This window comes from Sciurus vulgaris (assembly GCF_902686455.1).
Source record: "Sciurus vulgaris genome assembly, chromosome: 5".
Lineage (NCBI taxonomy): Eukaryota > Metazoa > Chordata > Mammalia > Rodentia > Sciuridae > Sciurus > Sciurus vulgaris.
In genome coordinates, this window is record NC_136465.1 from 155,667,994 (window position 1) to 155,693,474 (window position 25,481).

Consider the following 25,481-nt stretch of genomic DNA (forward strand, 5'->3'; position numbering starts at 1 on the left):
ATAATTAAATATAATTTGATTAATATAAATATTTCTTTTGTTCATTCTAAGCAAATCTTCTTTAAGTCATATTACCTTTCAATATTCTTAATTGCAAATGGAAAACAACGTTAGCTAGTTTAACAGACAGATACTTTATTTAAAACAATTAACTAGCTTCTAGAACAGTTCAGAGGACTAGATAAACAGGCTTGAGCCAGACTGGGGTTAACAGCTTGTCGCTCAAAAGAGCTGTTCCATTGAAATGTCGTTGCTGAGTCCAGGGGCACGGACATTTCCTCTTGCTCTTTCAATGCCAAATAGTAAAAACTACCCTCAGAACCACTCCTCTGGAAACATTATCTGCTGCCATCCTTGCCAGAATGGCCTTCTCCAGGTGTCTGCTTTTATCACAAACTTCTAATTCAGGTACTTCTCTTTAAAGATGCCATTTTCCTAAACCTTAACTGCAAGGAAAACTGAGCAAGTAAATATTCTATCCTCTATCTTAGAGATATGGAGACCCATGAGATGAGGTGATCCCTAATCCTAGGAAGAGTATCAGACTTCCTGGGAAGTCAGAAAGAACTGCAGAATTCCCATAAGAACAACATTGCCTGGCCATATCCCCAAATTGTCAGTCCTTCTAGTTTTGATTGGTTTCTGCATAGCAAATAACCATAATCTTAACCATATCTACAGTATGGTTATCAAGAGTGGAAAAATAACCATGGAATAAACCCTTTTTTTAAAAACCAACTATTAAGCTTCTTGAAGATTTTAATTAATCTATAGATGTTTGCTTTTTCAATTTTTTCTTCTTTCATTTTTTTTTGTCCAACTGTGCTTTAATGACCTGCACCAAGAGCAAGTCCTTGGAGCACGTTCCTGTTTTATAACATCAGAGATATGTAGCTACAAATAATGAATGCTCTAGAAAATTGGAGTTCAGTGCCTTTTTCTTATATTCATTTCAGGAATTAGAAGCTTATGTAGATGATATAGATATGGACAGTGATTTCAGAAAAGATGATTTTTATTACTTGTCACAAGAAGACAAAGAGAGACAGAAGCGTGAGCAGGAAGAATCCAAGAGGGTACTGCAAGAATTAAAATCTGTGCTGGGATTTAAAGCTTCAGAGGCAGAAAGGCAGAAATGGAAGCAACTTCTATTTAGCGATCATGGTAAGCGCTGACTTCAGAGTAAAAAGCTTATTTCAATAAAGGGGTTCTTTTTTCTTATACCATGCATCTACTGTAACTAATTCTTATGGCTTTAAATTCTAGGTAACTACCAATAACGTAGTACTTTTCTTCTAGAAGCAAATCAGTTTGAGCAATAAAAATAGGTATGTAAACATAATAGGAATATAAAATGAGATCTTTTCATCAGTTATTTAATTTTTTTACTAAATTTGTTTTGGAATCGACATTACATTGAACAATTGGAGCATTTTAATAAAATGTTTTTCAAATTTAGTGAATTTGAAATTGTTTTCTACATTAAAAATACCTTGTTGAAACACAAAATGAATAACTCTATGTTTTACCATTGAGAAAGTATCTTAAGGCCTAGGCCATTTAGGGTTACTTAAGTGAGCTGAGTACTTTAGGCAGATGTGACGGGAGGAAGTCTTCTGTGCATACTGTCTCCATACTCTAATTTGTATAATAGACTGAATGACTGGGAATATACCAAAGGTAATCTTCACGTTAGTCACCCTTCTTTCCTTCAGTCCTGCTGCAGCGGGGGCTGGGGAAAGAGTGAGGGGAAGCTTGATCCTGGGCAGCTTAATCATTCTGGCTAATTGCTAGTTGGATTGATTCTTGTGATTTCCAGGAAGCTAGAGTGGGGGACCTCCCTTCCATTTTAGAGTATCTAATGGACCCTCAAAAATTCAATTGCCCGCCTTTCCCTTTCTCACTAGAAGTATTCAGATTACCTGTACTTCTGGAATGCGCCTCAGGGTTCTCTTCTCTTCTGAGCCCTCCCTTTCTCTCCACTCCAGGTCGGCATTTCAGCTTTTAACTTTTCTTTTCCTCCCCAGCGGCCCCCTTTATAGCCAAAGTCCTCACTAGATTTATGCTTATACATCATATAGTTTTCTTAGCTAGCTGATTTCTATTTTCAGTACTTTTTTTTCCTAAGCTATCTTACAAGCTCTTTCCAGATATTTCTCAAATAGCACACTGATAATGGCTTTATCTTAAAAGCTACAGTGGTTCCCTCTTACAGTGCATTTCAGCCTATTCATCTTAAGAATCTACCATGTCCAAAATTATATTTCCCACTGTTTCTAGTGAAGATAATTCTTCCTCAATTTATGTTCAGTTACTTAGACTATAATTCCACAAACTCACTATTTTTATTCTTGAAGAAAATTCATGCCAAGAATTCTGTCTCTACCAGGCTGCACTGTCTACTAGTCTCTCCTCTAAATCCTGAGTGCTGTGGTGCTGCTACCTCTCCAAGCTCTGTGGACCCTTATACTAGAGAGGCATTGTAGTGAGAAATAAAGGAAGACCTGAACAGCAAAGCATAAAGCAGAGAAAGGAAATGATTAAGGACTTCCCAAAAGCAGCAGGAGAGTTTCTGTAATCTGCTGCTTCATATGTCGAGCCTACCTAAATCAGAACTTAATGGTGTGGTTTTAGGTACTGTTGTTTTTATGTGTTCAGGTGTTTTGTTTTGTTTTTTGTCTCTGAAACTAAATTACAGTTTAGTAATTGGCAGGAGTTCAATGCCAGCCTGGGCAACTTAGTGAAATTCTGTCTCAAAATAAATTTTAAAAGGCTGGAGATGTAGCTCAGTGATTATGCACTTGCTTGACATACATGAAGCCCTGGGTTCAATCTTCAGCACTAACAAAAAAAAAAAAAAAGCTTGTATTCTAACACACTTGTCAACTGTTCCTCCCCTTATGCAAATTATATCCCCCATTCAATTAGCACTTATCATGAATATCAATATCTAACATGTTACATTTGTTAAGAACTAGTATATTTATAAACTAAAAATGTGCATAAATACTGAAGATAGCATTGTATATAAGCTTGTGTCTTTTATTATTATTTAGTATTTTCTTCACATAGTTTTAAAATTACCTATTGACATTATGGGCAAATGAGAGAAGTGGGTCTCATTTTCAGGTATGTGCTTTTGATGCAGTTTGCATTTTGAAAAGGCAATAATGCTGTGTCGTTTTCTAAAATAAAAGCTGCTGATACCATAAAATGCTTTTCCCATGAAAATTTCAGTACATCTTCCAGAGCTGTTTTCATCTCTGCCTACAGGGGTAAGTCCGAATGGAATTAGAGAGGGAAATTCTGCACTGGAACCTGCTGTGGCCATTTTTTTTCTGTTGTTGCTGCTTTCTCTAGTGGAGTTACTGCAGAATAGGGATGTTTCGTGGAAATGGACACATTTTACAAAAATATTTTTTAAACCACCCGCCAGATCTTCAAGAAGCACTTTTTTCCTTCCGTCATGCTTCATAATATATTGTATTGTACTAACCCCTCATGCTGGGAGGGAGAGGACTGCCCTAGCAAGCAACCCACTGCCTACTAACATCAAGAGGGGCCTAAATAAACTTCATTTTCCTTGCAAGGACAACTTCTGCCGTATGGATATGTGTTTATGTATTATACTTTGTTCAGTAGTTAATCTTGAATGCAGATTTTATTTCATTTGTATTTTTCTGTGGCACTTCAAAATATGTAGAAGTATGACTTTACTTCCATTAGGGTCTTGTTAGGTGGTTGGCAAGTAAGTTGAATTATATGTTATATTTTTTTCTGTGCTGTTTTAACTTGTAAATAAATATAAATATGTTGAAGATGGAATTATTATCTAGGTCACTTTAGGCCTTTTATCAAACACATTTTCAGTGAAAAGTACTCTGCTTATTCTTTAATAACAGTGGTTCTCAAATTTTAGTGTGCATCAAAATCAAGTGGAGGCCTTATAAAATATATCTGGTCCCCACTCCCAGTTTCCAATTTAGTAGACTGGGATTAGGCCAAGAATTTCTATTTCTAACAGATTCCTAGGTGATGACTGATCCTGTTGGTTCAGGGACCACACTTTGAGAACCATTGTTTTTGAATAAGATAATAGATAACCTTAAAACTCTTCATCCAAATCTCCATCCATTCCATTTCTTAGGCATTTTATTTCTTATAAAGTTACCTAGACTTATAAATTTGTATTGATTTTACTAGTAAGTTTTATTGAATTTTATTTATTTATTGTTCTTTTTTAGAAAAAAAAACTACTGGGAATTTAAATTAAAGTTTAAATTGTTTGCTGGGGTCCTTAGTTATATTTTTCTTTTTTCTTTTCTTTTCTCTCTCTCTTCTTTTTTTTTTTTTTTTTTTTTTTTTTTTTTTCCTTTGAAGCTGTGTTGAAATCCTTGTCTCCTGTAGACCCAGTGGAACCCATAAGTAATTCAGAACCATCAATGAATTCAGATATGGGAAAAGTCAGTAAAATGATACTGAAGAGGAAATAGTAGTAAACCCTCTACAAATGGACCAATGAATAAGTAGGACTGAGTATTTATGTGAGAACCTATTAGAGGATAAAAATAAAGACAACTTCTGCCAAATAAAGTCTTCCTCCAAGGACCTGAAGAAAGAATGTGCTACCAATGTAGAGTGAGGACGAATCTCCAGAGGCCAATGAAGGCAGCCTGGCCACTGCCCCTCCAACTCCCAGGGACTCCTTACAGCCCTCCATTAAGCAGAGGTTGGCACGGCTCCAGCTGTCACCAGAATTTACCTTCACTGCTGGCCTTGCAGCCGAAGTGGCTGCTAGGTCTCTTTCCTTCACCACCATGCAGGAACAGACTTTTGGCGATGAGGAGGAAGAACAAATAATAGAAGAAAATGAAAAGGAGGTAGAGGAAAGTAAGAACCAAGATTCAATGAAATGATTTTAGATTGTTCCTTTTATAAAAGTGTTTTAGCTTCAAGACTGGAAAGGGAAAATGAGTGTAAGTTTACTATATATAAAGCTAAGATGTGAATTTATAGGATGAACCCAGGTTTGAACAGCTGTCTGAAATTAATAGTTACCTGTAAGTGGCAGATTTTTTAGGAAAATAAGAGAAAGGTAAGGGCTCTTTTGAATAAACTGCTGTTTTATTTGTGGCCCAACTGATAATCTTGGTAATTATTTAAATACTTTTAATAAGAAATGAATTTATCATTTCTTTCCAGAATTTGCTACCATAAGGTGACTAGGATAATTCTCTTGCAAGAACATTAATATTTAGTATGACTTCTTTTTACTGTATCCTTGCAGTTAGTAACTGCAGTTATCATGTTACTAACAAGTTGTTTGTATTTTATTTTTGTTTATATCAGTCTTAAAACAAAGATACAGGTTCTGAATAAAAAAAATTTAATTCATAAATTTGATGTGTGCTGGGATTTGGAACTTAAAAGTGGCTTCAAAAATAGTTGGGTTATGACACAATTCTTAATGTTCATGTATATATTCAGTAGTTAATTTTAAGATGTTCCTAATAGTCTTTGAAAGGAAAACATACCATGTCAAGAAAGACCCTTTCAATTATTTTTTGTTATTACTTCTTCCTTCTGTTCCTGTTGCAACTAGAAGAGATGATGTCAAAAGTGGGATCCCTAGAGTCAAAAACCCCACCCCCAACCAAGCAGAATGTTCTTTCTTTGTATCAGTTTGCCTCAGGATAAGTGTGCACCATTATCACAAGCAGGTTGCAGTGTTGCTCTTTTCTAACCCTGTGAGACTCAGGAAACCTGTCAGCTTCCTGGAAAGCCCCTTGTCTCCTTAGTGCTTCATTTATGAACTACCTCTTAGAAGAGACCGCTTTCCAAAGTGGCCAATCTCATCCGTTTTGTGTTGTGATTACATTTTCAAAGACTGATATTTCCAGGAGTATACTGTTTTTGAAACCTGTAACCCCTGTGCACTGACATAGTGTATGGACATTATTTGGGGAAAATGTAGGAATAACTCAACTTATGCTGTTATATTACAAGGAAATTACATGATGAATCTAGATTGTCTTCAGAGTTAAAAAAATATTTAAATTCTCACTTAGCACTTAGAGTGAGCAAATTTACTTACACACAGAATTTTTTTTAATAACTATTTTTTTTTTTTATCCTGAGGAAAAACTTTGTTCTACTTTATATGAATAGTAGAGGCCCTTTGTACCATAGGTGATTTTGCCTTTTGCCAAAATTGTGGGACTTAACATAATGAACCTCTTAGGAGTTAATACCTTAGGTTGGACTTCGTTTTACCAAATTTGAAGGAAAAAGGGATCTTCTTATGTTGTAACTGACTTCTGTATTCCTAAGTAATAATACCTGTGCTTTCTGATTTAAATCACAACTTCGTTTGCCAACTCCATTTTTCCTTGGATTTAGAAAATAGCAATTACAGAAAAACTTGGTAATCTCTATCTTAACCTGTTTTTCCTTACACAGGAAAAACTAGAGTTTAATAATTTTAATTCTTGTATTCTATTTTGTTTCCACTATCCTGATTTGGGATCGATATCTTCATAACATTGTATCGGTTTTATTCAGTGCTCTACTTCTTAGTTCTGAAAGATTAGATAATTTCAATCAGGAATTTCCAATCTTCCAGTCTGATCCGTTTTATTCACTAGCCATTACATAGTTTCATGAAACCTCTACTTGTTGAAATCATAATCTAAATATATTGGAACATGAAACAAATATTGTGTTTTTTGTGAATGGTTTTTCAAAATTTCTTTCATCTTTTAAAATATTCCCAAGATAAAATATTGTCTTCTCTGAAAATTCCTTGATGATTTTTTTTTCTGATAATGTTCTAAGTTAGTGTTTCTCAGTTTTAGTGGCGTACCTGTTTCAGAATTAACTAGAGGTCTTATTTTTGTAAATGAGAATTTTAGGCCATACTCTGTAATTCTTAGCTTGAGACCTAAGTAATATTCATATCCACTAAAATGTAAGACTCTCTGTCTAGCACTGAGTCTTTTCCTTGAGTATGCCTTAGGAAATATAAGCAAACAGGCCAATGTAATATAAGGAGGCGTTCTTGTTTGTTATTTTCCTAAGAATATTCTGCTCTCTCTTATCAGGTTGTTGCTAGTTTTAATAGCTGCCATTCTACATCTAGAAATCCTCTGGGAAAAAAACATTTTGTAGAGAACACTTATAATTGTACTTTGCAGATTTTATAGTATTGTTTTGACAGTATAATTCTCGTTAGTACTGGTCTACTGACGGCTCTTAATACAAATATTGCCATGGTTTGTTTTATCAGGACAAGCCTAGTACTCAAAGGAAATACACACATGAGAGACTGATTTAATCCACACTTGAAGACAGAATTTTTATCCTTTGTCTATATACAGATAGGAAAGTCATGATAGAAAGTGGTCTGGTACCAGTTATCATGTGTTAAATTCCTTTTCTCAGCTTTCATTAAAGCCCTACCTATCTGTCTAGGGCCAGACTCTTGTTGCAATCCTCTGCTTATTTTCACAAGATTTTTGTGTTTTCTGATTTTATAGGTTAAGTCCTCATTAAAGCTAATGGTACTCACAGCATCTAAATATTTTTTATTGGAAACGGATGCCTTGACTCAAGTTGGAATTCTTAAGTTCCTGGAGACAAGCAAGTTGAGAGAAACACACTTAAAAGCAAATTACGAGGAAGTTTAAGAAGATAGGTTCAGGCTTTCCTATAGAAGAACAGGCTGTTTAAATTCCACACCCTTCATTTAAAAGCTGAGTGCAGCTGACCTAATAATGTTAGGGAGAGTCTTTCCAACAGAACCCAAATTCTCTGAATTTCTAAATGCAGTTTTGCACTTTCTTCGTAGAAGACAAAAAAGAAATAAAATGTTTGAGACTGAAAAACAAGATTGGTTATAAATATATTAGTAAAACAGGTAAAAAAGTTTAAACTCCGTTTTCTTAATAATGTAATATTCTAACATAATAAAAATCACAAAACTTTTAAAGCATAAAAATCAACTTCTGGTACCTTTCAAACATTATAGGTTAATGGAGTATTAATCAGAACGGACCCTAGATTTCATTTCTCTCTGGTGACAATTTACTTCCTGTGTAGAATGTGAAACATTTTACCAAATTATTAGAAATCCTGTGTCAAAAAATTCTATGTGATTTGATTTAATCACACTATATTGTTTCTATACCCAAATAAAACCAGAATACAAGAACAAAACACCATAAGACAGTTGTATAGTGTCGCTAAGTCATTGTTTGAGCTTAAGTAGACACCATGCTATGAATGACAGTCAGACAAGGCATAAAGATTGATTTATTTTTCCAATTCTATTTATAAGAACATATATGTACAGTTCACACTTAGATTAGAAAATGAAACTGCAAATAATGTAGGAGAGAAAATACAGGGAAAAAAGCCTCAGTACTGCAATAATTCAGTCATCTGTCATCATTGACAGGTTGCTAACTTGAATCAGTTAATTTTTAAAAAAAAAATTTTTAGCTGTAGATGGACAGAATATTTATTTGTTTGTTTGTTTGTTTATTTATTGTGGTGCTAAGGATGGAACCCAGTGCCTCAGATATGCTAGGCAAGTGCTCTGCAATTGAGCCACAACCCCAGTCCCACTGAATCAGTTAATTTTTGAGGCAAATTCATTTCATCATTCTCCATTTTTTTAGAGCATATAGAATGTAGTTTAACCTTTTCTTCGTTATCTTTTAAAATAGCAACTCCTTTCATGGGTGATTGACAAATTCACCCTCAGGGATGACTGGAATATATGGTGTCAGGGCCCCTTACTGCCTAACTTCTTGTTGCTATGCTTTTTGAATGCTGTCTGTTTTTTACAGTTTCTCTATCTTCCCTTATAATCAGCTGTGACTTTTGCCGCTATCTTGTGTGCCTGCTTCCTGCAATAGGCCCCTAATTTGCTGCTTCTAATCTGCTGTCGACTGAGAAACCAGATTGCCAAGCTTGCTAGAATTGTGTCTAAAATAAGAGTAAGTAGACTGCAACAAGGCTATAAGGGCTTTTCTGTCAGTAAAGTGCATGGACTTTGTAGTACCCATTTGGCTTCTAGCATTCTTCAGTTTGCCTCTTACTAAGAACTTGCTAAAAATGCTTGGTTGAATATGTGATTGCCATACATTTGAAGTATTAGTTCCATTTTAACTGATGTTTCTAACACTTCCTGTTAATGAATTCAATGGTAAAAGAAAAATTTGACTATCATATTTGTACAAATCATTGTGTATATGTCAGGAAAATGTTAAATATTTTGTTTTTGTTAATTGTTCTTAGTTGAGTACACAGATTTGAAACTTATGGCATTATTAACATGACTTCAACTCTGTTCACCAAGACTTATATTCTAGAACTATTGGTTTGAGACTAAACATGACATAATTTAGTAAGAACTGGCTGACTTGAATATTTGGGGAATGAGCCATTCTTGATATCTCAGTTTTCCATTAAGCTTAAATTTCTTTCAGCATTAAAGTTTTTTTTGGAATAATTTCTGAAGGCAATCTTTATACAAATTATTGCTGTCTTCTTAAACAATATATGAAGTGCACTTTTAGCTTTTTATATTAAAATGATCATTTTGAACCCTAGTTATTATACTCAGACTAAACACTGAGAACTATTTGTCCCTATACTAAATAACTTCATTCTGCAGCACTTGCTTCAGTTTTCATGTCTTTGCTTTCAGTGGATGTTCTGATTCCTCCATTTGTATTACTGCTTGCTTAAGTGTGCTTGTAGCAGTGGATTTTATTCACCTTCGTGATGCACCTTCTGATCTGCTTGGGTTTGGGAGACCAGATGACTAAGACAGTTAGAACTGAGTGTTCACTAAAGTAGAGTAAATAGACACAGAGTGAAGACCTGAAGAAGCAGATTGTGCTTCAATGCATGATTTTTGTGACATCTGTTACTCCCTACCTGTTAGGTTATTGTCTTTAATTCAGTGAAGTTACCATATTAGACACCCACCCTCAAAATAGAAGTTGTTATTGTATAAAAGGAGCCCTTTTGTTCCATACTTTACTTTCTCTAAAGATAGTTCTATACTATAATTCTTTGGCTCTAATTAAAACCAGTTCATTTGAGTTAGCATTTTCTATACTATTTCCTCTTTGAATTGGATGCCACATCTTTTTATTTTCCAAGAGAAATGTATTTTCATTTCCAATACATACAGTAGATTAAGTCCTGGAAAATAAGAAAACATTGATTATTGTTATCACAGAGATCTGAGAAGGAACAAGGTTTATAAGAGCTAGGCAATTTTACCACAATGTATTTATTCTTTGATATGGTACTTTTTCAAACAGTATCTTTATTTTCATTCAACTAAAGGAAATGTGTGTTAAAAGCTTACCAAAATTGTCAGTGTTCAATCTAATGATATTGAAGATATTTGAATGACTAAATTCCCACTGTCACTCTATTATTTTTGGCATGCCTAAGTGATCATTTAATATGTAAAATAATCGAGCAGGATGGCTTTCCTCTCTTGGATGGAAAAAAACCATGAAATTTGCATGTTACAATAGTTATAAGTAAAATTCAAATCTGTCTAGAAGTAGATATAGCATCAAGCAATTTATATTTACTAACAAACGGAGTGTGTTTTAGCAACCATTTGTTGACTTATGCTTTTCATCAGTACACAAGGTTATTGGCAAATCAGTCTATTTATTTCATGACCATGCTGCATAGAGTCAGCTTTCAGCTATCCATGCTAATGGAAGGGAGTTATGATAGAATAGTCATAAAAAATAGATGATCCAAACCCATTTCTGGAGTTGAGACTGCCATTGCAGAAGAGATAGTCACGATGCCCAAGCCAGGTTGGTTCGAAAGTGATTCTGCACAGTGTAATTGCTGTGAACCAAAAAGAAGACAAATCATTCCAGAACTCACACATGCAGAACTTTAGCAGCAATCAGGAGGAATGGATTTTATGCAGATCTTAAAATGTGTGACAAAATGCAATGAACATATCTTTAAAATGCTATGTATTTTAATCTACGTTAGCCTATTGACAATGAAATATAGTTTTATCCCTATGTACTGAAATTTGTTTAGCAACATTTATTGCAATAGAATGGTATTTATACTTCTGGCTATATTATCTTTAAAAATGAGTATAGACTGAGATATGGTTGTAGAAATATATATTTCCTCTTCTTATATCTTAAGAATTTCTTAAAGGGATACTTTCAATATTTGAGGCTTTATATTTTTCAGCTTTATAGCATTTCTTCAATGTCAACTATCTACAAATTGTTGAACATTTTTTTCTAAAACTGAAGCATGTCTCTTACAAGTTTATTCTTTTATGATATTCTAAACAATTACCTATCTTTTTTTTCCTTCCCAATTCCATTTCTAAATCATAGTATTTTTTACAATTTTATCACACCAATTTTTACCTTCTGTTCATACTATGATTTCCATAATCCTTACACAGGTTCAGTATTAGCATATGACAATGTATAGAAGACTCCAGAAATGTCACTCCCATCCCTTAAAGGTTGGCTTATGTCCTGGTACAGCCCTGGAGGTCCATGTAGGTGAAAAGCCCAGAAGTCGACCTGAGCTGAAAGCACTCCCAAGGAGTTTGGTTTTGTTTGGGTTTGTTCTAGGTATGGTCCCAGGGATCCCAGATCAAACCAGGCCCCTGGGCCTATCCTAGAACCAACCTAAGCTCATGCATCTTTCCTGGAACATCAAGAGTGTGAAGACTGAAGATAACCTGAGGCTGACCAGACATCCTGTGTTCACCAAGATTCACATCTTTGTGTATGCATGCTGTCTTTTAGCAAGGATTGGTTGGTTATCCTTCTAAAATTAGAGGAAAAACATTTGGTAACACTACATAGTTTTCCCAGACTTTGACATTGTAGTAATTTCTTAAAATAGAAATTCTCTATGATTACTATTAATTACCAGTGAGGAGAGTTGTTCTTGTGATTTTTATTATCAGATAATAAATAGATGAAAATGTCTATTTTTGACAGAAGCAACTTAGCCACAAAAAAAAAAAAAAAAAATCAATCCATCAATCCCTGCCCCAAAATAGCCTTCCTCCAAAATGAGCGGGTTTTGTTTTCTACTTAACAATATTGTATCAGTTTCATTTAACTGAATAATAATTGTTCACAGTTTCTGAAGGGCATTTGGTCTTTGCCTTCTGGTTTCAATACTAAGTGGTTTTTAAATCTTGTTTGGGGAGACTATTGCCTTTTTCCTTTAATCTATAATTGAATCTGTGACATTTCAGAGCTCACTTTGAAAGTTTCTGCTATTAACGAAAACAAGCCAGGGTAATATAAAAATGGGTTAAGGTCTCACATTTTTCATCAGTAGTTTGCAGAAGATTTTTAGTAAGATTATTTTAATCCCTTGCTGCTCTGAATTTCTAAAATACTCTGACCTAATAAATTCATCTTGTGGTCTCATATCATAATTGTGACATTACTATAGTCACATAACATGTTTTTTGTTGTTGTTGTTGGTGGTGGTTGTTTAATTCAATAGATAAGATCTCTGAAAAGACATGCAACTCCCTTACACCCAAAAGTTATGGTACACAATGAAAACCTACTTCTGGTAATGCTGGCTTTTGCAATAGCTTTAGTCCATGTGTAAATAACTGCAAACTAGCCAGAAACTCCTCAAATGAAAGAGACTTTAAACTGTGCTGTTCCTCCAGGCTTTACAACAGCAGCAAAATTTGGTCAGTGAGCGATCCTTCAAAATAGGACTGGGAGCCTATGAAGGCACACTGGAATAAGTCAACTGTGGAATTAGTTTTAGCCATATTTATCCATCATCATTCATGCTATTATTTTTCCTTTTAAGTCTGATGTTTACACTTCTCTCTCAATGTTTTCTTTTCTGCAACATCATTTTCTGTATTGCTGTGCTCATCTGGCAGCACTGTTCACTGTGTTTGTTGCCCATAACCTGAATTGAATGTGAACCCATCTTAGGTTTATATATGGTACATATTGTCTATATATTTTGGGGGCCCTCGCACTCTCTTCTAACATGGTTAATTAGGAACACTGAAAACAGGAATGTGTGGACTGTTTAAAGAGTTAAGGTTTGCTTATATAGTAAGTTTTTAAAGTCAACCATTGGAGCTGGAGATGTAGCTCAGTTGTAGAACGCTTGCTTAGAGTTCCCAAGGCCCTTGGTTCAATTCCTGGGACCACCAAGAAAATTTTAAATGTACAGTGTAGAAGCTTTAGTGTATTCACATTGTAATGATGTGTATCTCCAGAACTGTTTCATCTTGCAAATTTGAAACAGTTACCCATTAAATAGCAACTCCTCTTTTCCTTCCCCATGGCCCCTGGCTGCCACCATTCTACTTTCTGTTATGTCTTCAAAGTTCATCCGTGTTGTATCATGTGACAGGACTGCTTTCTTTTGTAAGGATGAATAGTTATGTATTAACTACATTTGTTGATCCATTCATGTGTTGGACACTTAGGTTGCTTCCACCTCTTGGCTATTATGAATAATGCTGCTATTAATGTGCAAAATCTTTATTAATCGCTGTCTGTATTTTATCACATCAATTTTTGGTCAGCTATTTTAAAGGATTTTACAAGAACCCAACTGTAGGTTTGTATACATCTGTATTATTGTTGTTCCTTCTAAGCTTAAAAAGTCTCTAAATAAAATCTGTACTTCCTTACCTCTTCAGTGTATGTAAATTTATTATTTATTTATTTTTGAAAAAATTATTTTTTAGAGAGAGGGATTCTTTGTTGTCAAGACTGGCCTCAAACTTCTGGGCTTATGTGATCCTCCTGTGTCTGTTTTTCTCCAATATGATATCTTTAGCATTTAATATATTAAAAAAAAAAAAAAAAGGCAGTTGTCTGAGAAAACCTTTCATTCATTACCCCAACTTTGGTTTGTTCACTGAAGTGCCTCACTTGATAGTTTGTCAGTGTGGAAACAGCAAGTTAAAATTTCCATTTTCATCATTCCTGTTGGACACATTCTAAGCATGTTATATTTATGACTAATATGAACTTCCTGACAAAAAAAGACACGTCAAGAAGGAAATTCACATCCAGTGGCTCATACTTTGATGGGTGGATCAAGTGAAGGAGTTACTAATTTGAACCTTTCTGGCCTACCCACATTCCCGGAGCTCCAAAATGGTTCTGTAGACTACATGTAGCTAAGAAAGTGGCATTCCTTGAACTGAACTTTAAATAAGCCACCTCTTTCCAGAAATGACTTGATGCAAGGAATAAATATCCATAAAGGCAAATTTTGAAACTGGGCCCTTCTCTAAGATTTTCCAATTAAAAGCGAGAGGTGAGGTAGGATGTGAGTAGTAACTCTACCGGATTCTGAAGTCACTGGGTAGGAAGTGCCCCATATGGTAGTCATTCCTTGTCTTCTCAATTTGCTTTTGAAGGTCTTTAGCAGATGTGCTATAACCATTGAAGATAAAGTTGGCAAATAATAATTTTCCCCGAACATACATCTGCAAAAAGTTAATAAAGCATTTTCAGAATGTGGTCATAAAAAAAGTAGTCCTATTTTTATCAAAGGAAGATCTTCAGATGTGTCTCTATGAGGACATGTTTATGAGTATATAAATAAAAATCATCACACATTCTTCTTGAAATTAAGACAAAGGTTCAGTAGTTTCGTTACTCAGTCACACAAAGTGGCAGAATGCATATCCTAATTAATACTAAAGGTAGCATCTGTTCCTAACATTATGATAAGCTGTCTATGTACACATGTATATGTATAGCTAATCACTAGGAGACAGTACAGAGCCCTTGAATTTGGAAGTCAGTAGATTTGGAATCTGAACAAAACTACTTCTCTAAAACTCAGGCAAAGTATTTAACCATATTTAGCCATTGTTTCCTCTGTAAGAAAAAAAACCACATTGATTAATATTATGAATTAGAGCAGACCTCTAAAAACCTATTCCATTTCTAAAATTCTGTTTCTCTATTCTTAATAGAGATACAACTCTCCTGTGTAAAGCCAAGTTTGTCTTTCCATCCTAAGGTGCAAGATGAACACCTTAAGTTGAGACACAGGGAACAACTTGAGAATATTAAACTTTTAGAGATTGGGAAGAAAGAATAGAAAAGGTGGCAGGGGAAGGAAAAAAATATTTAACAAAAATAAGGTAGCTAGTTCCAGCACTGAGCTTAATACTGTTAAGAATAAAACATACCTGGTATCTTCAAACACTGACTGCTTGAAGTACCAGCACAAGTTTTAGGAAAAGACGTGTATGGATTCTGAAGGAGCCGCTGTTCCCTGTGATTCCATGTTGTTCCTTTCCCCCGTGATCTGCATAATCTCTACATTGTGAGGGAATATCCTCTTACACATTTTTTTCTCCATGGGAATGGATTTTTCTAGTTTAGCTTCATTTCTGCAACAATAGAAGCTTTCTGCAGCCTTCTACATAGCCAGTTCTGGCTGAAATGGAGTTCTGTGTGGTTGCTTGATCTGAAATACTTCATGTACTGGTTTTGCCCTTTAGTACCCACACCTGGCAGTTAGCCAGGAAGCCCTTTATCTTGGAAGATAAGCTATGACACCTCATAATGATAGTCAGTGACAGGGTTATAATGCATATGTGAATGTTTTATGAGATCTGAAAAACCTACCAGTGATTGTTTCTTTTTCTTTTTCTCTTTCCTATTCTTTCTTTTTATTTTTTTTCCTCTTCAGTACTGGGAATTGAACCCAGGGACGCTATGCCACTGAGCTACATCCCCAGCCCTTTTTACTTTGAGACAGGGTCTTTCTAAGTTGCCCAGGCAGGCCTTGAACTTGTGACCCTTCTGCCTCAGCCTTCTGAGTAGCTGGGATTGCAGGTGTGCAGCAGCTCCAAGAGTAACTATTTCTAAACAGGGGCATAAGGGTGACTTTTAGCCATTTCCCTGTACCCCACAATGAATATGAAATGCTTAACTTGAAAGTACAATTTTTTAAAATGGGTATGTTGAAAAAGTTTCATTTGTGTTCAAGGCTTATATTCACATATCAGAAGAAAGCTTTCCATTCTGCATTTAGTCAAGTTATTGCCTCCTAGGCTAAGCCTGGCACCTAGTGGCAAGGAGGCAGGGCTGTCAGATTTCATGCAGGAATAACTTCATAATACAGAAATACTAGCAGAAAAAACACTCAGGTTTCTAAAACATAAGGTATGACCAGACTCAGTAACAAAATCCCCTTTTTTTGGTTAATGACAATGTGTTGAATTTAAATTTCAGTTGAACTTCAAAACCTAGAATAAGGATTGGGGATGTGACTCAGTGGTAAAGCATGTGCTTAGCATGTCTGAGGCCCTGGGTTCAATTGCCAACACCAAAACCAAAACAAAACCCTGGGATAATACAATCTAGGAGTCTCAGCATTCCAGTGACCAAGAAACCCCTGATACCATTTTCACTATGAAAGTCATATGTTTTAAAGAATGTTGAATCCAAGACGGCGGTCTAGAGGGAGGCTGCGTTCCTTGTCGCTTCGCAACGCCAGATTCAAGCAGAGGATTTCTGTTTCTCAGTGAGGCAGTTTTTGCTGCTTATGGATCCCCTGCTCTTTACCCCATTTGTCTGCTGTGATCACCTGCAATCTGCCAGCATATCGATGCCTTTTTTGAGAGCAGATTGCTCACTGTCAGGCATCTATCATCTGCCATTTGCCTGCCTCTCACCTGTCCATCGCCTGCCTTACCCCTATCCATCACCCAACGCTCGAGGTTCACCTCGCGATCTTCCGACAGCTGCCAGCAGATTGACCGCAGACCACCAGTGGAGCACCAGCTGCCTGCTGCTGCCTAGAAGTTCACTGTTACAGTACCTGCAGGTTTGATTACACATGGCTGCCGCCATTTTGAGACAACAGCCAGGCACCGTAGGACCCCTGGCCGGACTGACTGAGTCCCGTCTCCAGGATCCCTCAGCCCGACCAATCACTCCCTGCCTCTGGGGCCCTCACATCAACTGACTGCTCCCTGCTGCCAGGACCCCCAGACCAACTGACTGTGCCCTATCACCGGGAACCCAGACCAACTGATTGCACCTGGCCTCCTGGATCCCACAACCACACCAAACACACCCGACCTCCAGGACCACTGCTGGACCAACTGCATCCTGTCTCCAGGACCTCCAGCTGAACACGTCCACCCCTGAGGGGCAGCTCCCCATTTGTCAACACATTTCGAAGCCAGAGCAGCCATCTTGGATAATCCTGGAAGCCGTAGCTCCAGTCTTTGGGTGGGGCAAATCCCATCCTGAGACCCTGATGGAGGCTTGAAGCTCATTGTCAGGTACCTCTCATACATCAGGAGATTTCATTAGTATATGAATGTTTTTCAGTAGATTTTCTTTTTTCTCCTTTTTAAAAAAAATATTTAAGTTTTTATTTCTTTACATTTCTTGCTTTCTTTTCCTTCTGTTTACCTGTTCCCTCAGAGTCGCTTTCTCCCTTATTTACATGCTAACATCCAATTTCTTTTTATTACACTCTCACCCTTTCTATTTTCTAGAACTTCTGTATATTTTATTATCCCATTAACAGCCATATTCTTCATCCCTCTGCATCCTCTTTGTCCTTCATTAGAAACTGCAGACATTATTGTAAACCTATTTGTTTTACCGAAGATAACATTTGAACACATTTTGTTTATTATGACAATTTTGTTATCGTCCCCATAGGGGCTATTTGGTCTAGGATTGCATAGTGTCTGATTTGGGCACTGCTAATATTGATCTCCCCTTAAAGAAAGGGTTTTGGAAACCTATGGGGCCACTATAAGCCTATAGGGGGAAATCTGCAATACCCCAGATCTGCACTGCTAGAGGGGAAGATACATGAACAACATGAAAAAACAAGGGAAGAAAATGATCCAAACAAATCTAGATTCTATATTAATAGAATCCAATGACAGTATGTTAGAAGAAATGTCAGAAAAGGACTTCAGATTATACATGATTAAGATGATTCACGAAGCAAAGGATGAGATAAGAGAGCAAATGCAGGCAATGAATGATAATACCAATAAGCTGAAAGAGTACCTGCAGGAAGCAAAAGATTATTTCAACAAAGAGATAGAGATTCTCAAAAAAAACCAAACGGAAATCCTTGAAATGAAGGAGACAATAAACCAAATAAAAAACTCAATGGAAAGCATCACCAACAGACTAGACCACTTGGAAGACAGAACCTCAGACAATGAAGACAAAATATTTAATCTTGAAAATAAAGTCGCCCAAACAGAGAAGATGGTAAGAAATCATGAACAGAATCTCCAAGAACTATGGGACATCATAAAAAGACCAAATTTAAGAATTATTGGGATTGAAGAAGGCACTGAGATACAAACCAAAGGAATGAACAACCTATTCAATGAAATAATAGCAGAAAATTTCCCAAACCTGAAGAATGAATGAAATGGAAAATCAAATACAAGAGACTTACAGAACACCAAATGCACAGAATCACAACAGATCCACACCAAGGCACATTATAATGAAAATGCCTAACATTCAAAATAAAGATAGGATTTTGAAGGCTGCGAGAGAAAAGCATCAGATTACATATAGGGGGAGACCAATACGGATAGCAGCAGACTTCTCAACCCCGACTCTAAAAGCTAGAAGGGCCTGGACCAACATATTTCAAGCTCTGAAAGAACATGGTTGCCAAACAAGAATCCTATACCCAGCAAAACTAACCTTCAGATTTGAAGAAGAAATAAAATCCTTCCATGATAAACACAAGTTAAAAGAATTTACAAATAGAAAGCCTGCACTACAGAATGTTCTCAACAAAATATTCCATGAGGAGGAAATGAAAAACAACAATGGAGGTCAACAAAAGGAGGAACTACCTTAGAGAAAAACCACTCAAAGGAGAAACCAAGCCAACTTAAAAACCAAAAATAAGCCAAATGACTGGGAATACAAATCATTTCTCAATAATAACCCTAAACATTAATGGCCTAAACTCATCAATCAAAAGACATAGACTGGCAGAATGGATTAAAAAGAAAGACCCAACAATATGCTGCCTGCAAGAAACTCATCTCATAGAAAAAGACATCCACAGACTAAAAGTGAAAGGATGGGAAAAAACCTACCACACACATGGACTCAGTAAAAAATCGGGGGTTTCCATCCTTTTATTAGATAAAGTGGACTTCAAGACAAAGTTAGTCAGAAGGGATAAAGAAGGACATTTCATACTGCTTAAGGGAACCATAAATCAGGAAGACATAACGATAGTAAATATTTATGCCCCAAACAATGGTGCATCCCTGTACATCAAACAAATCCTTCTCAATTTCAAGAATCACATAGACCATGACACAATAATTCTGAGCGACTTTAATGCACCGCTGTCACCACTAGATAGATCTTCCAAACAAAATCTAACCAAAGAAACCATAGAACTCAATAACACAATCAATAACCTAGACTTAATAGACATATATAGAATATTCTATCCATCAACGAGTGGATTCACTTTCTTCTCAGCAGCACATGGAACCTTCTCGAAAATAGACCATGTGTTACGCCACAAAACAGCCCTTAGGAAATGCAAAAAAATAGAGATACTGCCTTGTGTTCTATCAGATCATAATGGACTGAGAGTAGAAATCAATGACAAAGTAAAAAAAGGAAATCACTCCAACACTTGGAGACTAAATAATATGCTATTGAATGAAACATGGATAACAAAAAACATCAGGGAGGAGATAAAAAAATTCTTAGAGGTCAATGAGAATGATGATACAACATATCAAAATCTCTGGGACACTATGAAAGCAGTACTAAGAGGAAAATTCATTGCATGGAGCGCATTCCAGAAAAGAATGAAAAGTCAATAACTAAATGACCTAACATTACAGCTCAAAGCCCTAGAAAAAGAAGAAGAGAATAACAGCAAAAGTAGTAGAAGACAGGAAATAATTAAAATCAGAGCAGAAACCAATGAAATTGAAACAAAAGAAACAATTCAAAAAATTGACAAAACAAAAAGTTGGTTCTTTGAGAAAGTAAACAAAATAGGCAAACCCTTAGCCACACTAACAAAGAGAAGGAGAGAGAAGACTCAAATTACTAAAATACATGATGCAAAAGGAAATATCACAACAGACACCACTGAGATACAGAACATAATGAGAAGCTACTTTGAAAATCTGTATTCCAACAAAATAAGAATCTACCGAAGACATTGACAAATTTCTAGAGACATATGCTCCTCCCAAACTGAACCAGGAGGACATACACAATTTAAACAGATCAATATCAAGCAATGAAATAGAAGAAGCCATTAAAAATCTACCATCCAAGAAAAGCCCAGGACCAGACGGATTCTCGGCCGAGTTCTACCAGACCTTCAAAGAAGAACTCATTCCAATACTTCTCAAAGTATTCCAGGAAATAGAAAAGGAGGATACCCTATCAAACTCATTCTATGAAGCTAATATCACCCTCATACCCAAACCAGGAAAAGACACATCAAGGAAAGAAAATTTTAGACCAATATCCTTGATGAATATAGATGCAAAGATCCTTAACAAAATATTGGCAAACCATATCCAAAAACATATTAAGAAAATTGTGCAACACGATCAAGTGGGGTTCATTCCTGGAATGCAAGGATGGATCAACATTGGTAAATCAATAAACGTAATCCATCATATCAATAGACTTAAGGATAAGAATCATACGGTTATTTCAATTGAGTAGAAAAAGCATTTGACAATATACAACACCCCTTCATGCTGAAAACACTAGAAAAAATAGGGATAGTAGGAACATACCTCAACATTGTAAAGGCTATTTACGCTAAGCCCATGGCCAACATCATTCTTAATGGAGAAAAACTGAAACCATTCCCTTTAAAAACGGGAACAAGACAGGGATGTCCTCTTTCACCACTTCTATTCAACATTGTCCTCGAAACTCTAGCCAGAGCAATTAGGCAGACTAAAGAAATTAAAGGGATACGAATAGGAAAAGAGGAACTTAAGCTGTCACTATTTGCGTATGACATGATTCTATATTTAGAGGATCCAAAAACTTCCTCCAGAAAACTTCTAGACCTCATCAATGAATTCAGCAGAATAGCAGGCTATAAAAACAACATGCATAAATCTACAGCATTTTTATACACAAGCGATGAAACAGCTGAAAGGAAAATGAGGAAAACAACTCCATTTGCAATAGCCTCAAAAAAAATAAAATATTGGGCATCCATCTAACCAAAAAGGTAAAAGATCTCTACAACGAAAACTACAAAACACTGAAGAAAGAAATTAAGGAAGACCTTAGAAGATGGAAAGATCTCCCATGTTCTTGGATAGGCAGAATTAATATTGTCAAAATGGCCATACTACCAAAAGTGCTATACAGATTCAATGCAATTCCAATTAAAGTCCCAATGACGTACCTCACAGAAATAGAGCAAGCAATCATGAAATTCATCTGGAAGAAAAAGAAACCCAGAATAGCTAAAGCAATTCTTAGCAGGAAGAATGAAACAGGGGGTATCGCAATACCAGATCTTCAACTATACTACAAAGCAGTAGTAACAAAAACAGCATGGTATTGGCACCAAAATAGACAGGTAGATCAATGGTACAGAATAGAGGACACGGACACAAACCCAAATAAATACAATTTTCTAATACTAGACAAAGGTGCCAAAAATATGGAATGGAGAAAAGATAGCCTCTTCAATAAATGGTGCTGGGAAAACTGGAAATCCATATGCAACAGAATGAAACTAAACCCCTATCTCTCACCCTGCACAAAACTCAACTCAAAATGGATCAAGGAACTTGAAATCAGACCAGAGACCCTGCATCTTATAGAAGAAAAAGTAGGTCCAAACCTTCAACTTGTTGGCTTAGGATCAGACTTCCTTAACAGGACTCCCATAGCACAAGAAATAAAAGCAAGAATCAATAACTGGAATAGATTCAAACTAAATAGCTTTCTCTCAGGAAAGGAAACTATCAGCAATGCGAAGAAAGAGCCTACAGAGTGGGAGAATATCTTTGCCACTCATACTTCAGTTAGAGCACTAATTTCCAGAATATATAAAGAACTCAAAAAACTCTACACTAAGAATACAAATAACCCAATCAACAAATGGGCTAGGGAAATGAACAGACACTTCACAGAAGAAGATGTACAAGCAATCAACAGATATATGAAAAAATGTTCATCATCTTTAATAATAAGAGAAATGCAAATCAAAACTACACTAAGATTCTATCGCACCCCAATTAGAATGGCAATTATCAAGAATACAAGTAACAATAGGTGTTGGAGAGGATGTGGGGAGAAAGGTACACTCATACATTGCTGGTGGGGCTGCAAATTAGTGCAGCCACTCTGGAAAGCAGTGTGGAGATTCCTTAGAAAACTTGGAATGGACCTACCATTTGACCCAGCTATCCCACTCCTCCGCCTATACCCAAAGGACTTAAAATCAGCACACTACAGAGATACAGCCACATCAATGTTCATAGCGGCTCAATTCACAATAGCCAGACTATGGAACCAACCTAGATGCCCTTCAATTGATGAATGGATAAAGAAACTGTGGTATATATATACAATGGAATATTACTCAGCTATAAAGAATAATAAAATTAGGGCATTTGCAGGCAAATGGATGAAATTGGAGAATATCATGTTAAGTGAGATAAGCCAATCTCAAAAATCCAAAAGAGGAATGATCTCACTGATAAGCAGATGATGACACTTAATGCGGAGTGGGGGGGCCAAGAATTGAGGAAGGAGGGACTAAATAGAGGGAAAAGAGAGGTGGGAGGGGTGGGGGGGATGAAAAAAATAATGGAATGAATCAAACATCATTACTCTATGTAAATATATGAATATGCAAATGTATGCTGTTACTCCATGTACAAACTGAAACAACATGTATCCCATTTGTTTACAATAAAAATAAATTTAAAAAATAATAAAGAATTTTATTTATCACCAAAATTTATATTCATTTAAAAACTCTGTAACTTGTGTGATTGCTTTTTTTTTTTTTTTTTTTAATCAAAACCCAATGACCATTCAGAATTTGTGTGCTACATGCTAGGCACTGTTCTCTGTGTCGCTTCTGAGGACAGAGCAGGGAACAATTTCTCATCCTCATTGAATACTAGAAGGGAGAGTCAGACAATAAATACATATACTGAGAGTGAAGTGATAATAAATGCTACACACACACACACACACAAATTAAGCCACATGGGAAACAGATGCGGGGGATGGAGGGTTACTTTTTTCTATAGGGCAGTCAGATATAAAAGGAATGAGGGAGCCAGCCCCACACACACCAGAGAGCAAAGTACTGCAAAAGTAGTTAACACAGGACCTTGAGGCAAAACGACCATGAGGCAAATGGTTGAAGCCCAGCAAAGAAAGGGTTTGCTGGGTGATGGGGGCTTGAATGAGATGGAAAGCCTCGAAGGGTCTTAAGCAGCGGGGTAGCATGATGTGATACAGGTTTTCAAAGTGTAATTATTTCTATGTGGAAGCCTGACGGGGTGCGTGGGGGAAAGGCAGACCTGTTGGCTATAGCAGTGGTCTATGCGCTGGCTGATGGCAGTGAGGAGCGATCAGATTCTGGATGTATGGTGAAGGTAGAACCAATAGGATTTGCTGATGTATGAGAAAGGGGAAGGCTAGAGGATTCTAAGGGTTTGGGGCTACACATCTGGAAGCACAGGGCTGTCATTTTCTGAGATGGTGAAGCAAACAAGGCTGGGTTTGAAGTCAGGAAGTGGTTTTCCATGGGCTGAATATGAAATACCCACCCGTCCTCAGGTGGGAATGTTGAATAGGCAGTCTGATACGTGAGCTGAAGTTCAGGAGGAAGACCCAGACCAGGTATGGTCAGCATTTGGGGTGGTGTGTAAAGTCATGACCCAAGGACTGAGGCAAAACCTTGGAGTTCTACAACTTAGACATCAAGACATAAAAAGGAACTTGGAAAGGAGTCTTAAAAGGAGCAGGAGGTGACCGAAGTGGTGTCCAGGAAGATGAATGAAGAAAGTATTTCATACATGATGGAGTGATTAACATGTCAGATGCTGCTACAAGACCAAGAAAGATGAGGCCGTTTGTGTGTCTTCTTTGGAGAAATGTCTTTTACCTATGTTTGAACTGAGTGGTTTGTTCCCGGACAGCAACCCTTATCAAAAATTTATGATTTGCAAATATTTTCTCACCTTCTGTGGTCTCTCTCTCTCTCTCTCTCTCTCAAGTTGTAGATGGACACAATACCTTTCTTGTATTCATTTATTTTTTACATAGTGCTGAGGATCAAACCCAGTGCCTCTTGCGTACTAGGCACGTGCTCCAACACTGAGCCACAACCCAGCCCTCTTTTCACTCTCTTGCCCTTTGATGATCAAGTTTTAAATCTTGATGAAGTCCAATTTGTGTATTTTTCTTTTGATGCTGTTTCCTCATCTTTTTCAAAGGGGACAATAATACCACTTAATTCGTGAGATTATTGTGAGGATTAAATAATACATGGAAAGGGATGGGGACAGTGCCTGCTACATAAGATGCAAATGTTCCATAAATGGTAACTATTTATTGCCAGGGCCCAGAAAACAAGACCCCAAAGTACAGGCCCCAGCAGCAGCTCAAAAGCAAAGCCTCTGTGACCTTCCTTCATCCTGCCTCCTGCTTCCCTCCCCTTTCCCTGACCCAGGCACATCCAAGAAACTAGAATTTCTTCTCCTCAAGGCAAGTCATAGAAACTAGAACCTCTTCCCCCCAAAATCAAGCAATAAAGTCTTAAAAAAAATCCCTCTAATCTTCCTCTGCCTTTCTGACTTGGAGTTGGCCTTAAAGAAATTCTCTGACCTACGTTTTCTGACAGTAGGTCCAAAGACCCTTGTTGCAGAGGGGTCCTGTACCATACCAGGGAAAAAGGAATGTCACCCAGAGTCCAAGAAGAATCTGAACAGAAAGGCCTTCTAAGTTTTCCTTTAGTCTGTTCACATCAGATCATACACTTTGGTCCAATCACATCTGTACAAGGCTGACCATACTTCATTGACTCTAAGCATAAAGATGGATACTTCTCCCTGGGTCTTTGGGGTCTTTGATGTGAAGATGCCCCTGTGTCACCTAAAACTATGGTCACATAAATTCGTTGTGCTTTTCTGTTGCTAACCTGTCTTTTGGTATAGGGGCTTGGTTGTGACCTTTTCGGGTGGGCAGGAAGAGGACCTTCCTACACTATCATCCAAGCCATGCTTACTGTATAAAACCCAGTGATCAGAGGGATAACACTAGGACATGTCACTTAGAAGCCACTGTACGAGTAGAGAGTTTTAAATAACAAAGGCAACAGCACAAAATGTTGCAGAGATGAGTTTTAAAACAAAAATAAAAACAAGGTTGAACATGACA

The 25,481-nt window shown here is 36.7% G+C and overlaps 2 protein-coding genes across 2 annotated transcripts in view; one reads left to right on the top strand and one right to left on the bottom strand.

Annotated features, from left to right (window-relative positions):
* The window catches only part of VEZT (vezatin, adherens junctions transmembrane protein), a 79,138-nt gene extending 65,421 nt beyond the window's left edge, over window positions 1-13,717 (top strand). Inside the window, 7 exon segments of the mRNA XM_079141335.1 lie at window positions 957-1,164; window positions 4,381-4,467; window positions 4,470-4,489; window positions 4,492-4,521; window positions 4,523-4,585; window positions 4,588-4,632; window positions 4,638-13,717. Coding sequence (XP_078997461.1) covers window positions 957-1,164; window positions 4,381-4,467; window positions 4,470-4,489; window positions 4,492-4,521; window positions 4,523-4,585; window positions 4,588-4,632; window positions 4,638-4,916 — 732 coding nt within the window. The 3' untranslated portion in view covers window positions 4,917-13,717.
* A 660-nt stretch (window positions 13,718-14,377) lies between these two features.
* The window catches only part of LOC306661127 (uncharacterized protein), a gene marked incomplete at its 3' end in the record, with an annotated part of 41,582 nt that continues 30,478 nt past the window's right edge, over window positions 14,378-25,481 (bottom strand). Inside the window, exon 4 of the mRNA XM_079139916.1 lies at window positions 14,378-14,524. Coding sequence (XP_078996042.1) covers window positions 14,378-14,524 — 147 coding nt within the window. The remainder of the gene's footprint in view (window positions 14,525-25,481) is intronic.